Here is a 17391-nt window from a genome sequence, read left to right on the forward strand (position 1 = left end):
CCAGTTAACTCCTGTTGTTTCTTGTTTTATTTGACTACTATGCGAGTGCTGGACCAGAGCCAAAGAATTCAGCCTCAGCAGAGGCAGCGCTCGGCAGTGCTGAGCCTGGAGCAGCCCTCTGGCTCTGACGTTGTGTTTGGACCCTCGTGTCTGGGAGGAAGGGAACGTTATTGCCCTGCAAAGGAGGCTCCTCATTCTGCCCCTCGTGGCCACTGAGATGTGCTGTTGGGGAACATGGGCCCTGCCCTGCCCCTTGCTCTCTGGTGGGAATGAGGGAAGGATGGGCAGCCACAGGGGCACTGGGGCTGGTGCTTTGCTCTGAGTTACAGCCATATAACTGGGCTTGTTGAGCCCTTAATGGACTTCTTCCCTAGTCAATACCTTACTCAGGCTCTTGCCTTGGTTTTTGTTTCTTTGGGCTAGCATTGCATTTCTGTTAAACTGTTTCCTAGTCTTTGGAAATAGTGCAAGGAAGAATGGAGAATCCCATTAGCTGAAAAAGTCAGTGCATTTTCCAACAGAAAAAGAAATCCCTATGAAAATTTAAACAGAGTGCTATGAAATGTTAATAATTGCTTTTTCCACTAGCAATAGCATTTTATAAGTAGAATTAGATCAAAAGACTGTAGATTAATCAAATAAGAATTTCCCCACATGGTGGTAATGTCTCTCTGGATAAATAAATAATATCTCTCTGGATAAAGCTGTGAACCCCATTGACACCGGGGAGTCTCTGGGATGTTTATTCTTCAAAAGACAAGCAGATGAGGGACTGACATGCTGACTTCTCCTGGAGTGGGGCAAGCTGGGGTGGGAACAGAAACCATCCCTTCCCCGCTGCTCCGGATCTCTCCACTTGCACCTGCGTGGTTCTCCTGCCTCTCTGCTTTGCGCAGCCAGTGACCAGACCTGTTTGGGAGTATAGATGGTAGTGGTGCTGCTTCTTTTGTCTGGAGTTTGAAGTCCCTGCTGGGAGTCTCAGAGAAGACTGTACAGCCACACCGGGAGCCAAAACCAGCAGATATAGGACTCACGGGTGCTGTGGACGGTAATAAAGGTCCTGGAGGCTTTCAGGCTAGAGCATTTTAAATTTCTAGTACCTGGAATTATATTTCTCCATTTTATGGCACTGCAAAGGCCCCACATCGGTGAGGAATAGAATCCATAAGGTATAATGAGAACAGATTGAATCGCAGTAAAACCCTGCCCTAAGGGTTTTGCATAGAGTGAAATTTTAATGAACAACTGTGAATGAGACACTGTCCTTTCCCCCCACCACGTTTAGGTAGCTACCTCTGCCATCGCAAACTGGCCTGACCCCATCCCGTGCGAGCGGGCAGGTCGCAGCCAGTGCCACCCCACGGCGCTGCCCGGGCAGGCAGCCTGGACGAGGCTGCCCTGGCTGGGGTGGGAGGAGAGCTCCGTCGTACGAAGGCACGTTGTGACAGTTTGTTGGTCTCAAGGCCAGAGAACAGGACCCAGACAATGTCACCACAGGTAGATATCAGGGTGGAGACGGGGGAGATGAGATCCCCCATAGGTTGGGATGGGGCTTGAGCCCCTTCTGCCCCGGGGCTTGCAGCCACACCAGCAGTGGTCGGCTCTCCGTCTCCCTGCTTTGACTCTGGCCTCCTGGGAAGGGGCACGGATTCGGGAGGTGGCAACACGGTTCCTGAGCTGTGCAGGATCCGTGCTGGCTGGCCACCCCGCTGCCTCCCCTCTGCCTTCCCCTCCCTGCTGCCTGCACACGGGTGTTGGCAGGGGCCCGTTCAGTCGGGCGGGTGGAAGAGACTTCTGAGTCGCCATCATTTCCAGTTTTGTGATCCTGTGAAGCTGATCTCCAGGGTTGTGAAAGTGCTTCCCGTGGGCCAGTGGTGCCCATATCAGAAGCTGTCTTGATCACAAAACTCCCTGGCAAGGGCTCTGCTCCCTTAGAAATCAGCTCATGCTAGGGATGTATTAAATCAAAATATTGTTATTTTAAAATGTGATGGAAAATTCATTGACGGGCATACTAGGAGGGCATTTTTCGGTGTATTTTTACCCAGATTTGCTGCCTGCTTGCTGATAAAAATGGCAGTGTTCTGCTTCCAAAGAAATGGCATGTTTTGCAAACTCAGTGGTTCATATGTAAGACTGAATGAAAACAGGTGCCCCTCTGTCCATTAAAAACACCCAGAAGACGTTATGGTGAGAAACCTGAAGAACAGAATCTCTCCATCCCCTTCCCCTCTTCCAGGTTGTGACCGGTTCTCGGTAACACTACTATTAGTGGCTCTTGAGGTTTGTTTACTGCTGTGTGCCTGCTGCTAGGCGTTGTTGATTTTTTTTTTCATCCCAAGGGCTTCATTTGTTCCAGTGCTCGTTGTACTGTGTGGTTTTGGGGATTCAGACGGCCCTTCCGTAAATGGACTTTGTCTTGGCAAACAGGAGTATGATTTTTAGAAAACTAGCGAGGGCATCTTCTCTGGCGGTGAGTCGGCAGCTGGGCGGTGTGGAGCGGAGGAGGAAAAGGTTTTCAGCAGCCCTACGTGTGCTAAAACAGGCGTTCCCGAGTGGCTTCAACTTTTTCTTCTTTGCTTTCCGAAGCGGCCCGGTGCAGCCCCTCCGTGCCGGATGAGCTCCGTCCACCCGGGGGCTGCCGGGGCTGCCGGGGCTGGGGCAGGCTGGCTGTCCCGCTCAGGCAGGCTCGGCTTCCACAGGCTGGACTCGGAGCGATTGGCCCGTGCGGATCATGTGGGAGAAGCAGGAATCCTGAGTTGTAGCTTTTGGCACTCCTTTTTCTTTTTAAAGCGCTTGCTCTTTTCAGCTCCCTAGGGCTTGTTGCCTCCCTCCTTTCATTACCCTGATTATAATCTGGAGTAGCCACAGCGGAGACGGACAGAGTGATTTTAAAGGAGCAGAGATGTTTAAGCAGGTGCCCAGGACGTCGGGCACAGGCTGTTACTACCTAAACTCGGTGTCACCTGAGGGCCAGGACATGTACTTGCGCTTCGATCAAACTGCCAGGCGCCCTCCCTACCGGACGAGCAGGATCCTCGCCCGTCACCAGCTACTGACGAAAATTCAGCAAGGTGAGTTACTGGCAGAAGCTCTCCTTAGCCTGCTGTTGTGGCAGGGTCTGCAGGTCCCCTCTTTCGTATGAGACCAGTTTTTAATGCCCCGTATTTCAGGCTTTTTTCCCCATCGCTATTCTGAACTAACCTGGCTAAGAGTCAGAGTTTGAAATAGTCATTCATACCTTTCTGTTTCTACACATACACGTACACAGAGAACCAAGAGACAAACACTAGTGCATGATTAGCTATTTAACTAAATTGTCTTTTAATCATAAACTATGCGGTAGCTGAAGTGCTGAAGTTCGTCTTTTCCGACTGTCAGTGCAGTTACTGGCATCAGTACATCTGCTCCGATTGCTACAAGTAAAACTTGCCCATGGTAAAGCACAGAGAGAGAACAGCTGATCATCCAGTTAAAAACAAAGCAGAAGTCCAGAGCGGCTGGAAGAAGGCAGCTGGGATAACATCCTTTGGAAACAAGCATGTGTATCTGTCAGAGGATTAGAAAACGTGTCACATGTCTTTAAAAATAATTGCTGACTTGGCTTTCTGCAGCTGCTTATGCAGTTATCTAGGCAGTCATTACAGATGTATTGATTTTTTTTTTTTTCTGAATGTGTGTCTATGGCAGTAAAGCTAAATGCAGATTGGCCTCAGAACAAATGCTTTGGCTTGTGTGTGCAAGTTAAAATCATCTTCAGAATCATTAATGCAAAGATAAAAAAAAAAAGCCAACTGTACAGATTTTTACAAATTAAAAAGCAAATCAATACACAGTTTTGTATTGATCATAGTTTTGTATAGCATCCTGTTTCCAAGAATACGAGTTTCCAAAGTGGATGTGGTCCTACATGCAGAAAAAGAGTATGTCATGTATTTTTCATAAAAGAATAAAATCCTGAAGATAATAGTCACTTTCCTGACAGCTTGCAAAAAGATATTTGATTCTGCTAACTAGGGGCAGGCATAGAGTTAACATCGTTTACTGTCAAATCTGGCAAATATCACAGATACTGGTGTGAGCTTCTGACCAGCAGCAGTTAAATGGAGTGGCTATTTCTGTGTGTTGCTTTCCAGTAAGATTCTCTATATCCGTGGCTGTCAAACTCTGGCAGAAGTGCAGGGATATAGTGATGAAACCTTTATTGCATTTATAAAGAAAACAATATATAATTCCTTGGCCAGCTTTTAAAAAAGATGAAAAAGATAGTTTCTGTGGCAATTAGGAAAATGCAGTTGTTTGCAAGGCGGTCTCAGGAACTGGTTGTTTGAAGGATACTGGTGCTCACTGCAGCTCTGATTTCAGGAAGGATATTATGTCATTCTCTGTACCCAGTGTACAGCCTGGATTGAATGGAAAGAAAGGGTAATTGACTTCTCTCCAGGTTTATTTGAAAGTGTTTTGGGTGCAGTGCTAGTACCAGCTTAATTTTCAAGCAGCAGCTGTGGGTGGGATGGATGAACACAGCTCCTCTACCTGTCGTGGTGCTGTTTAATGTTCCCTCTTGTAACCCGTAACCCATCAGCTGTCCGGGACAGCCAGGGCTGCCAAAGCCACCCAGCGGTGCCAAGTCTTTCGAGAGGCTGCCTGGTGGGACAGGGAAGGGTTTCCGAGTTGTAACGTTCCTGGCTGCAGCTTGTCGCAGGGATGGTCAGTCTGCGGTGAATAACCTCTGCTCCTCTGCCACAGCTTTCCAACCTGTCCCGCACAGAGCTGCGGGAAATGGGATTTGTGTAGCGCCTTGATGATGTGGTATGCGCTGCACTTCGGTATATGAAATATTTGTGTATTTTGGATGACTAAGAATATGTTGTTGCTTCCTTCACCTCTTTGATTGATGGAGAACTGGGGACAGAGTCCACTGTTGGTTAAGTGTCAGTTTGTTAGCGATAATGAATTTATGTGTGCGAATAGATGCTGACGTCTGTGTATGAGCACATGTGTAGGATACACACATCTAGTGCAAAACTATAGGCAAGGTACACATTTTTTCTGCAGTGCCCCAAGTAACGACTAATAATTTTGATACAAATAGCTGTGTTAGCAATACCAAAAAAAGCTAAGTCTAGCTAGTGTAACTCAATCTGAAACCTCAAGTTTGCACTCTGGATGAAAAGCCTGGACCCATCAGTCACTGACAAGACTTTCACCCAGGTTTCTCTGGGTCAGCATGTCACCCTCTGTGCTTGCCTTGTTCAGACTGTAAGCAGTGTGAGGGCACTGCAGTCAGTCCCAGCCCCAGCCCCAGCCCCAGCCCCAGAGGGTACTAGAAGAGTACCGTAATATGGATGGAGGTATCAGCCTGTCCCTTTAGAGGCGAGTGAGTTTTAACCCCTTGGCAAGTGGGATTTGTTACTAGTGGAGTGCCACAGACCAGCTTATCAAGAATGTATCGAAAAGTAAATCAAAGAGATGCCAGATGAAAAAAACTTGCTGTCAGGCACCCAACTGAGTAAAGCATGTAAATCATTATTTAGTCTCCTTGAATTCGCACGTCCCAGAATCATGCATTCTAAGGCCATTAAGACCATGTATTTTAACCCTGCTACCACAATTCTTGTGTTAGCACCCCCCCAATCCAAAATTTGAATTATAGCGTATGTTTAGAAAAACATCCAGCCTGCATTTTAATATCGCTGGAACGATGAACCCTGCCTGGTTAATTGCTTTGCTGAAAACAGATCTGCCACATGTTTAAGTGCCTTGGGGCTTGTTTGAATACCTGCTCTCTACTTCTTGCGCAGATATTTTTCGGTTCATGGTTTTCAGACTGGAGGCACCCACAGGAGGAAATAGTGAAGTTTTTACATCAGGGATATTTTTCCCTAGGGAAAGGAATGATTTACAAACTCACGATGCATACAATTTACAATGTACAGAGCAGTCAGAGCTTCAATCCCAGGACAGGAACCAGGTTCACTAATGCAGTGTAATACAAAGTTTTGCATATACTTCTATCTTTTTGGTCATTAGCTGCATGTACTATTTTAAATGATGCTAAATTACTTTATCATATTGTGCAATATAGCTTTTCTTCCTCCTTTATAAACGCGTTTGCTGAAGAAGCTTTCCTTTGTATTTTCCTTTGGTATTAGTTAAAAATAAACTAAATGAATCATTAGAGGAATTATGCTATTTAATAATTTCTAAAAAGAAAACCACCACAAGGGAAATGAAAGGAACTAGACTGTTATTTTAATCAGATCATACTTTGAAAGTCCTAAATATTTGGTTTATGTACACCACCGACTCCTTGAGGCAGAATTATGTGGTGGCCTGTGAATGTGAGTAGTAATTATCTGTCGTATATTAAATAAGTATTTTCAAAATGTGATCTTTTGATGATTCCCTTTCCCCCATAAGCCCGTTAGTTTCCACGCTGAAGGGGACACATGCCTCAGCATAAAGGAACAGGGTGTAGCATGCTTGGTCTGAGGTATTTATTCAAACTCTGTATGCAGTAACTGTATGAGAATTCATTAATGATTACTCATGTTCTCTTTAAATAAATAAGGTGGTGACTTTCAAGAATTTATATTACATGAGTCACAAAGTTGTTATTTCTTTCAGAGTACATGGCTAAATTCAGTGGAGAACAGAAAATATAAAAAGTAGCAGTAGGTATGAAAGAAATGAAGAATTAAGGCCATACTCTGAAAATGTTTACTGGCATCACCAGTAAAGAAATGTCCCCGTTCATCTACAGTAGAATTGGATTCTTAGACTGCACTTTCAGTAAGAAAATAATGAAGAAATAAATGAAAATAAGAAATAAATGAAAATAAGAAAGAAAGAAAGAAAGAAAGAAAGAAAGAAAGAAAGAAAGAAAGAAAGAAAGAAAGAACGAACAATAAGAGAAATTCCTATTCTCAGTGAGTAAATTCCTGCCCACAGTGTGCAATGCTCTGTGATTTCTCAGTTCATGTCCACAGGCAAGAGCAGTTGAAGAGAATCGTTCGATGGAGTGATCTCAAAGAATACTTTCACTTTTCAAGACAAACTCTCCATTCAACACTCAGCAGACCTTTTATACTCTTACACATTGCAAGTTCAGTTTTGATCTTTTATCTGTTACCTCTGTGTCACCTGCGCTTGTCTGGTTTGAGCGAGCATTTGAGGTACGAACAAATGCTCTTTTCTGTCTAGTCTTCCCTTCAGAGTCAGGTCAATGTGTTTAAGTCTTCTCTTTTCTAAGCCTGAGTACAGTTTGTGGAAAGTGTTCCAAAGGAATGTGAGTAACTTGGCAAAAAACTGTACATTTCAAGTGACTTGAAATTTCAACTCTTAACATTCAATAAAGCAAATATCAGCAATAGACATCTGTAATATACTCCCATACAGCACTCAAAAGGAGAACTTGGAAGTCATGTAAGTGAAAATGTTGCAGTCACAGTCTGCATTAAAAAAGCCTGGATCATATTCTGGGTATGCTCACAGGTATGGAGTACCTGTCCATCCCTGGAGATGGGAAATGGGATATGATTAAGTAATTAAAGACTGTGGTTTTGTTCAGACATACAAAGAAGGCAAAGTATGGTTGTTCAGGCAATCTGAACCATGCTGTTTCCCACGTTCTGGATGCTGGCCACTTTACCTACACATCTTTTAACCTCATTGGCTGAACCCAGGAAAGTAAAAGATTAATCAACAAGATTCAGCCTTGCTGGTAATGATACAAAACACCCCCACTTAGGTCTTCCCCGACCAGTGCCAGTGACCTACTGCCTCTAGAGCTCATGAGGTAACTCATGGCAGTAGCAGTCTGTAGTCCCCTTTCAACCTCCCGTGCCTCCACCTGTGGTGGCCCCATGGCTGTGCTTCAGCCCAGGCAGGCAGGAGAGGACGGGTCTGGGGCTGGAGTGGCCCAGAGAACCAGGAGGATCGTGCTCAGCTGCAGAGCTGCCTTGCAGACCTCATCCTCTCCAGTGTCAAACGTGTGTGGGGCTGGCATGTGCTCACAGCAGAGGGATCTTTGGATCCATTAAACAATATTAAGTCTTGACTAAATCTGTGAAAACTGTTTCTTACAGTATCTGAAAGTCCGTTAGAAACTGAGGTCCTACAACACATGGAGCTTCCTCACCATCATCTTTCCTTCCTTACACACTCTCTTTCCACAATTCCTTAGCCCTAAACTTGGAGAAACTAGAGTTTTTCAATGAAATTGTAGGATTACTTTTAAAATATTTGTTTTCTAAACTCATACTCAGAAATAGTTGAAGTATTTGTGTGAAACTTTCACACAAAAAATGTGAATATCCTGAGGGGTATTTATAAGCTCGAAGTGCCCTGAGGTGTGCTTGTAAAACAGAAAATAAACAAACGGTAGTGCAAAAGATTGCAGTCCAGTTAATTAAAGTTTGACAGATTTGTTCTTCATAGACAGCAGCATATTTGAACAAGAGAAACCTTCACTGGAGCCACTACATGGCAAAGAGGTTCAAAAGCTGAAATTATCAAGAAATATCTGTGTGGCATGTATCAAGAAATGGCCTGTCTGGTACTGGAGATCAGACTCAATGACAGTGGTTCCTTCTCGCATTGTAACTTCACAGCTGCTGAGTGTCAGTGACATTTCTGCTGACACGTGCAGATTGGAGATGGAGAAGGAAATCTTGGCTCTTCTTTTAGGTTAGGGGCCTTCCGCTCTCTATTTCACTGAAAGCAGGGTTTCAGCAAAAGTGAAATCTTAACTTGAGACATTTTTGTTTTGAAATTTCTTGTGGTGAAATTAACACTTGTGGTTGTGCTATATATCTTCTGTTTTGATCACTGAGAAGGTTTTTAATTTTCAAATTAACCCTACTGTATAATTAGAGACAGTGATGTTAAAAGACATTTAATCCAATAAATGCAGGATGTGTGGTCAATAAATGAATCATTTATTCATAGTGTGATAATAATTATATTTTTTTCAGTTTAAATTTAGAAGAAGTAGTGATAAGTCACTGGGTTATATAAAATGATATGTAATGTAAGTAAAATAGATATTGCTCACAAAAATAGATTAATTAAAAGAATCTGTACATAGCAGTTTCGTTACTGGGAGACCCTTATGTCTCTGCTTATACATAAATCCCTGAAAATAAAACGTGGTATTTGTGCCCTGATCATCATAAGTGTTAATTAAAAAAATCTTCAGTTTCTCATTTTTGTCAGAGAAAAAAATACTGTTTTTCTCTCTAGGCAATAGACCCTTACGGGCTTTTTTTCCCTCCATTTTGGTTCAGATGCAAACACTACAAAGTCATTGATAGCATCTTAGCCATAGTCATTGTTTTAATCTTACTTGTATCATACAATATTCTCAGACTTTTAGTTGCAGTTAAACAGTTATATGAGCTGTTTCATATAGGCCATCACATATATTTAGATTCGCGCCTAAGCCTCTAATGGAAGGGACTGAGAAAACAGGTTCCTTGTAGTTGGGTTATTAGTTAACAATTGAACAATTGTTTGTAGTTGAGTTTGTTACACCTTGTAATAGCTGTTTTCAAGGGTAAAATGATGAATTATGTGACCTGTGGGCTTGATCCAGTATATGTTAGTCATATAATTTCTTGTTTATACTTATTTTACAGTATTTGAAACTGGGCAAGTCAGTAAAACCTCATCTTCATGCCTTGTAAAATTCTCATGTGTTGTACTTTTTGCTTAAAAACTTGTTGAGTTTCCCCTTTCAGGTTCAGTTCAACAGGTCAGCTGAGCTTACTAGAGCAAATCATCACAACACTAATTGCACACTGTGATATAGTGGGGGAGAGGAGGGCTTGAGCACCTTGAGCTGGACTATTTAGAAGCTATTGAAAAGCAGACAGCATGATTCAGAGAGCTTGGGAGCATTATGGCTTAGCTGAAAAGAATGTGTGTGAGACTGAAAACTGTGGCTTTTTGTCTCTCATCTGTTACAGGACTGAGGAGGTTAATTCTACCAGGAGCAGAAAATCGCTGCATAGCATTTCAGACTACATGGGGTTTTGACTAACATACTCTCACAGATGAGCAAAAGTTTCTGTCCTTGTGATAAGTTAGGTGAATTTGAAGGAATAACTTAGTTTAAAATATGGGCTGTGCAGTACGTCTTAAGTAAATACCATCTGCCAAGCATGGAAGCTGCTTTGCTGGAACATACCAAACATTTCACTTTCCACTCAAAGTCCTTTCATAGAATCATAGAATCACAGAATAGTTTGGGTTGGAAGGGACCTTTAAAGGTCATCTAGTCCAACCCCCCTGCAAAGAGCGGGGACATCTTCAACTACAGCAGGTTGCCCAGAGCCCCGTCCAACCTGACCTTGAATGCCCCTTGAGCCCAATCTCCTTTGCTAAAGAAGGACTCAGCCCTGCAACTTACTTAGATGAATCTTCCTCTGTACGAAAGGAGCAAAATAATAAATCCTAATGATGTCAACTGGCATTGTTTTAATGAGCTGGATGTTACAGGCCTTTGGCAATAGTTGTGCTCTCTTTTAATAGGGTAGTGCTGGAGGAAGGTCTGTTTGTGTGAGCAAAGTTTTCAGGATTTGGAAGCAAAAACTGTATATATATTTATTGTTTTCTCTCTCATTTAGTCCTAATGGCTTAAAGGGTATCTGAATTTTTCCCCCCTTAATGTGTCACTAGTGTCTTTCATGGTCTGTTTATTTTATTGATTGTGCCATGCTTATTTCTAACTCTCCATCGAGTGGTTTAGGAATATGGAAAAAAGCAGTAAGTTCAAAGTGGAATCTCTAATTTAATTGTAGCTTTTATCCTCTTTAGTCACAAACACACACCCGCTAGCATCCCCCACACCACATACCTGCCATTTTCTGGGAGATTTTTCAGCTTCCTTCTTGAAATCACATTTGGAGGAAAATATTACACCCTCTCATTAAGGAAAGGCATTTCCTTAAAGGCTGCAGTACAGCTTTTACTGCTGAATGTGTCCAGAAGGGAGGATGATCGTACAGCTTTTAACCTTCTCTAACGCTTCTCTACAAGGGAGTTGCTGCCTCTGCAAACCCCCCAGCACATGCTGAACCCTGTGGCTTTTCCCTAGATCTCTAACTCTTTCCCCTTGCTTACTACATGCGTCCTTTGGGCCAATACTTCAATGTGGATTACCCATGTTATCCACAAGCTCCTGCTTGAAGACGTTAGGTGTTAAAGCATCATGTTCCTGTGTTGGTACTAGGCTTATGGCAGTAAAATGTCCCTCTAAGTCTGAGTGGGCATGTCTGTACTGCTAAATAAGAGGGATGGGAGGTGAGTTGGAGCACCTACTGCTGCACCAAGCAGATGACTCCCTGGCTCTGTTTTGGCCTTCTCCAGCTATCTCAACCCAGAGCAGGTTTATGGGAGAGAGGACTAGTCCTAGGTGGTGTGGACATGAACTGAGTGATGCCACTTGAGCAAAAAACGGGGAGTCAGGCTGTCTTTCATTGAACTGTGTAAACGTAACCACTCTTTCCACAAGAGGTGTAAAATGAGGAGAAACCATATTTCACAGGTCTAAAAATCTAAACATTAATGTTTCTGTAGTATTTACCCCAAGAAAGGTAAAAGTTTCTTGCTGTACTACGATTTTTAATGCTTGAAGTTTCTGAAGGAATTATGCAAAAGTAAATGTATCTTACCATGAACTGCCTTTTAATTTCTGCATAAATGCAGAAGTAAATTCTGCTAAAAAGGCAACTACTTAAGTCTTTGTCATTATTTCATACTATACAGCAGACAGTTCACGTTAGCTAACCACAACCACATTCTTCTTCTTTTGAAATCAATATCCCAAATCTTTGTACAGTCAGAACCTAACCAGCGAGACTGCTCCGAATAATTAGATTATGTTGTTTGTCCCAATAACTGCAGCATCATCAAACACCCTTTCAAAGCACCTAAGACTTGAAAAGGGACCAAAGACGACTCTAGATTTGAGAAGGAAGAAGTGTCTCTGTTAACACTGGGACTGCAGAAGCGTAGGACTTGTGTGAAAGGCACAGTCCTTTTGCATCCTTTGGGCTTCATGAAAAGGCAGAACAATTAGTTTTTCCTAGTCTCCAACTGCTATGGGAGTGGGAGGCTGGACAGGACAAGACTCTCAGAACCGCACAATGTGGCTTTTTTGTAATATATTTGGCAAACTCAAATGTTCTGTGGGATGAATCTAAGTTTTGGGTCTTTAAATGCATCTGATCGCAGCAGCTGAATATCTAATCATTATGTAACTTCAAAGATAATGGCTTTCTCTTCCTGCAAACATTTATCTGAGAGGGATAATGTAAAATCCAAAAGTTAATGCTTGGCACAGACAATGAGGCAGTAAGTCCTTGGCTTTTAATTTTTTTCCTTTTTCTTTTCATTTTTACAGCTATATTTATATATATTTCTGAGGGCTTTTAAAAACTGCCATTCTGTCAGCTTCACTTCATTAAAAGTGTGGCAGTCTGCCTAGGTCTTATCCAGAGTTAAAAAGAGTTTCTTTTCTTTTAAATTCACCAAGCGTTGGATTATATCTGGTTTAAAAGTCCCTTCCAAATTACGTAGAATACTTTGTTCAAAACTGCTTTATCATTCAAACTGCTGACTCTGCATTAAAACCAGACACCCCTGCCAAAACCCACGCCATTGCAGCAAAAGCTGCATTTCATATCGCTGCCTGAGTGAGGTAGCCTGGGTCAAAAAACACCGGTGCTGATTTGTGGCCGGGACTAGTATATTTTCATCCAGTGCTTCATGGCGAAAGCCAGAGCTGTCTTCATCCTTCCGATGGCCATTCAGACATCGCATGAGTGATGCTACCTAAGGAAATGCGTGGCTGCGGTTCGGCTCTGAGATACTTCAGGCCATCCATCCCCAGCAGCTCACAGCCCTGACATCCTCATCAAGGCACCGCGGGCGCCGGCGGGAGGCAACGGGGTGCCCTTGCACTTGCACATGGGTCTGTTCAGACCAAGAGCCATCTATTCACCAGCAGCTTCTGAAGGAAGGAAAAAATTTCCGGTGACATTTTAATTCTCTTTTATGTGGAACTATTTTTAGATGGTGCTGCTGCCAGTCATGTCAAATGCTTTGTGTCTTTTGAGTTTTCACTGAACTGCATAATAAGCATTTCAGCTCCCTGGTGAATAATGGCAGTGTTTTTTGCTGAAAGTCCTATTATTTCAAGTGGCCTCTTATCTTAAGATCAATTCATTAGTTCTGGCCTCTGAAGTTTAAGAGGAAACAATTGCAGCTGCTAAAAAAAAACTAAATTAAACTTTTTTCCAGTAATACTTATTTTCTCTAATATTGGGTTCTGAAAGTCTATTTTAAGACTGACAAAGCAGATGATCCATATATCAAGGCTGTAATCTGGCTTCTGACATCCATGGCTGAGGTGTTAAGCTGAGTGAGAGAACTGGAATATTGTTGAGGGACATTTAGTACCTTTTCCATTATTTGGATTATCTTTTTAGTCTGAGACTGCAAACCACTTTGTACCTCAGGTGCTCACGGAAAGCCAACAGCAGTGAGAGCCAACATTCCCATCAGCCCTGTTGTACACTGCTACGTCCCACAGTTGCTAGTCCAGGGGCAACTCCTGACACATGTGAAGTGGCCTAGAGCCCAGTGGGTGTCCCAAAACCCAGCCATGAAGTACTGCTGTGGATCCGTCACTGCTGGCAGCCAAGCTTGCTGGGGACTGGAGCTCAGGTTCATGGATATGAGACATCAGGTGGACACATTCCTTATATGAGAGCAGAGTAAGATCATATCGGGTGATTGGACTATGGTGTAGAAGCTGAGCAGCCAGAGTTTGCCTGGTTTTCTCTCTCTCTCTCTGTATAGACATTTGTATACATATTTATATAATTTTATAAGCCTAAAAATTAGATTTCTGAGGGCAGTAGGCACTCTAAGTACAAAGATTCAAACAGTTCACCATTGCTGAAAGTTGCAATGACCCAGAATTTTCTTATCCTCCCAGAGCACAGAGAGGGCTGCTAAGTACAGACCCAGCAATCTGCACTCATCTTTCCGCAGAATATCCTGCCGGCTCTTAGAGGCATGAAACAAATACAGTTCTGTAGTCATTTAACTGATTTATATAGAAATCAAGATTTCAGAAAGTATAGAAATTCATAGTTTTGCCCCATGCAAGTATCATTTCACCATCCTGCTTTGCTTTATTCTGACAGTACTCCTGTCTGACTTTTCTGGCACTGTGGGAGCTGGTCTTCAGGAAGCTTAGTTCATTAGCTCTTTGATAGCCTCTAATTAGGACCACTGGCCAGGGCTACTTGAGGCATGCTTGTCTGGACTGGCTCTACAAACAGCAGCCTGCAAAACGTGTGATATGGAAAAAAAAGTGGATATTACTTTATCATAGCCGTGATTTGGGAATGTTTCCTGCTTCCTTGACAATAATGGTATTTTGGACTAGTCATGCCCTGACATCAGAGGCTTTGCTTCAAACCAGTTATTTTTTAATAATTAAGCACACACAGGTTATTGAAGAAACCATTCGCGTACTTGACTTTAAACAAGTAATTATCTGTTAATCAGAAATGGCTCAGGCCTTTGAAGTTGCATTGTTCTAGAAAGTTGTGTTTTGGACCACTTCTGTAGAAGACTTTGGTTAAGAAAAATACTGCATTGGGCATAGGGCCTGAAGTTGTTGTACACGCAGAAAGACAGTCTTCATCAGCCACTGCGTATGAAGTTATGTGAGAACTAGAGGAAGATTCTGGTGTAAAATCCTGGAAATATCCCATCTTAAGGCTTTAATGAGAACCAATATAAAATTACTGGCATTTTAATTGTAGGTCTACAGAGCCATTTACTCCCCACACTGGCAGGACTTTTTATAGCTCCATGGTGCCCGCTGACTGATTCTGAAAGCAGGAAGTTTTTCAAAACACGCTGGTCCCAATAAAGAGAGACTGTAGCTTTTAAAATACATGCTGAATACAGATTATACAGAATTTTAAGGATAAGGATGCAAGTAGTTGCGTGCATATGTTTTCTTGTTCAGAAGAACATTTCTGTTATTACAATGCTTTCTTCCTCCTGAGCACCTGAAGCTGACAGTAAACAATTTTCTGGTCTGAACTATTGCCATATAGTTTGTTTGGAAGAAAACATATGAAAAACTGAAATTGTAGAATAATTGTCTTTAGGGAATGTTCAGTAGAGATGGTCACAATGCATTTAAAGTGAATCAAAAATAGACCACCCTTTTTTTAAAAGTATCCCTTATTGACTATGTAGCAGCTGGAAAACTATAGCAAGTTTTAATTATCTGCAAAAACCAAAAAGCTCTTGCCAACACATGCTGGTTATTATCAGCAGCTGCTGTATGCTGACATACTCTTTCAGCTCATCTGAGGCTCAGCTGTCTTAAACAATCATTGTAAAATGTAAAATAGATTTATAGTGATGATCATTTCTTGTTAGATACTTAACTACTGATGTCATTCATACTGCATTTAGGTTCACATCTTTGTTTAAGCTGTAATAAAATTTCATAAAATCACAATTAATGTTTCATGTAAGAGGTGCAAATACCATCCAACAGGAATTTAAAATATTGAACTGTGGTGCTTTTTTAACAATTCATTAAAAAGAATCAAATTCCCTGTTGTCATGGTTTTAGCATTTATATAAATGTAAAACTTGACTTTCTGCCTTTGAGTAATAATTACTACAACTTTATCACAATAAAAAAGTTACAAATTAATTTGCTGATTTAAACAGAAACCTTTATCTTTTACATGTCATCCTTCTATTAGCAGAAGTGGAATTCTTTATGGCAGTGGCTGTTGTCAAATCAGATGTTGCAATTGTTATTATTGTGTAATTTAGCACAGTTTGTTTTTTTAATGACATTAAAGTACTCTTTAGAATCTGAGACACCAAGAAATACGTGCAACATTTATGCTTCAGTGACCTGTAGAAAGACACATAGCTATGGCGGATTCTTTGTCAATATATCTAGAGCCTGCATCTTCTCCAAACTGGAAAATTTGTGATGAACTAGATTTTCCATTACCTTATATTCTCCGTGATCTCTTTTAATTTTGCACTGGCAAAGAACAAAAGTTATCAGGCAATCTGTAAAATGTTTTGTTTAGTTGTTGGCATGAAGGCAATTTTAGACCCTTTCTTGTTGACACGAGTGATTGATTGAGATTTGACAGTTTCTGTTCTGAAGTTTAACCTGGAGGGAAGTGCTACATTCAGCAGACTGGACTCTTGACATTTTAAGGAATTCTTCAATATGTATTAAAAATATGCATGAGACTCCACATTTTGTATTTTTCTGAGTATTTGTATTTTACTGAAAAGATTATTGACTTTTGGACTTGATTTTTCACCCAATCTGATTTTTAATCAAATTACAATCTACAGAAATAGTTAAAATTCTAGTTTTAAGTAGGACTCAGTTGTCATTCACTCCTAGAAAACACGCAGCGCACATATGGTTCCATACTGTCTTCACCCCAGCTATATAAGAGATGTTTTCCTCTGCTGTCTCAGAGACGCAGAGTTCAGATCCCTGAACAGACCTCAGCAAAGAAAAACACTGTGCTGAAACAAAATAGCTATAGTTTGCAGACAAATAGTCTGTGCGGGAGCATCACAGTAGCATCACAAAGTGCAAGAAATACACCCAGTTGTAGTCTGGTGTTCAGAAACCATGACTGCTGGTTTGATAACAGTCTACTTCACTGAAGCTTATTAAAACCTCCAAAACTTCAATGAACACGAACCTCCTAGTCATCGAGACCAAAGACTTAACAGAATCGCAGAATAATTTAGGTTCAAGAGACATTGGGGCTTCATCTAGTCCAATCCCTGCTCAGAGCTAGATAGTGTTGCTCAGGGCCTTGTCAGGTTTAGTTCTGAGTATCTCCAAGGACTGATACACCAAAACTTCCACAACTTCTCTGGGTAACTTGTGCCAGTATTTGACCACTGTCATGGTGAATTTTCTTTTCCCTTATATCTAACTGGATTTGCAATGCTGCAACTTGTTTCCATTGCCTTTCATCCTATAGCTGTGTACCTCTAAAAAGAGTCTGGCTCCGCTTTCCTGTTAAGTAGATGAAGACAGCAATAAGCTCTCCTAGCCTTAGCCTTTTCTTCTTAACGTTGAACAAACCCAACTCTACCAGTCTTTCCTCCTACGTCAAGTGCTTCAGCCCTTGGATCATCTTGATGATCCTCTCTGCAGGGCTTACTCTGGTATGCCCATGACTTTCTTGCACTGGGGAACCACAAACTGAACAGACTAGTCTCACAAGTCTGGATTAGAGAGGAACAGTCACTTGCCTTGGTCTGCTGGCTACATCCTTCCTAACACATTAG

At 41.9% G+C, this 17391-nt stretch overlaps 1 protein-coding gene across 2 annotated transcripts in view; it reads left to right on the forward strand.

Moving 5' to 3' along the window:
• The window catches only part of STARD13 (StAR related lipid transfer domain containing 13), a gene marked incomplete at both ends in the record, with an annotated part of 265428 nt that overhangs the window by 142409 nt on the left and 105628 nt on the right, over positions 1 to 17391 (forward strand). Inside the window, one exon of one of the 2 annotated variants that reach the window (XM_082011775.1) lies at positions 2906 to 3074. The exons of the other annotated variant lie outside the window; for it this stretch is intronic. Coding sequence (XP_081867901.1) covers positions 2906 to 3074 — 169 coding nt within the window. Of the gene's footprint in view, positions 1 to 2905; positions 3075 to 17391 lie in introns of those variants that run through there. 2 annotated transcript variants of the gene reach the window in all.

This window comes from Phaethon aethereus (genome assembly GCF_964289735.1).
Source record: "Phaethon aethereus genome assembly, chromosome: 1".
Classification (NCBI taxonomy): domain Eukaryota; kingdom Metazoa; phylum Chordata; class Aves; order Phaethontiformes; family Phaethontidae; genus Phaethon; species Phaethon aethereus.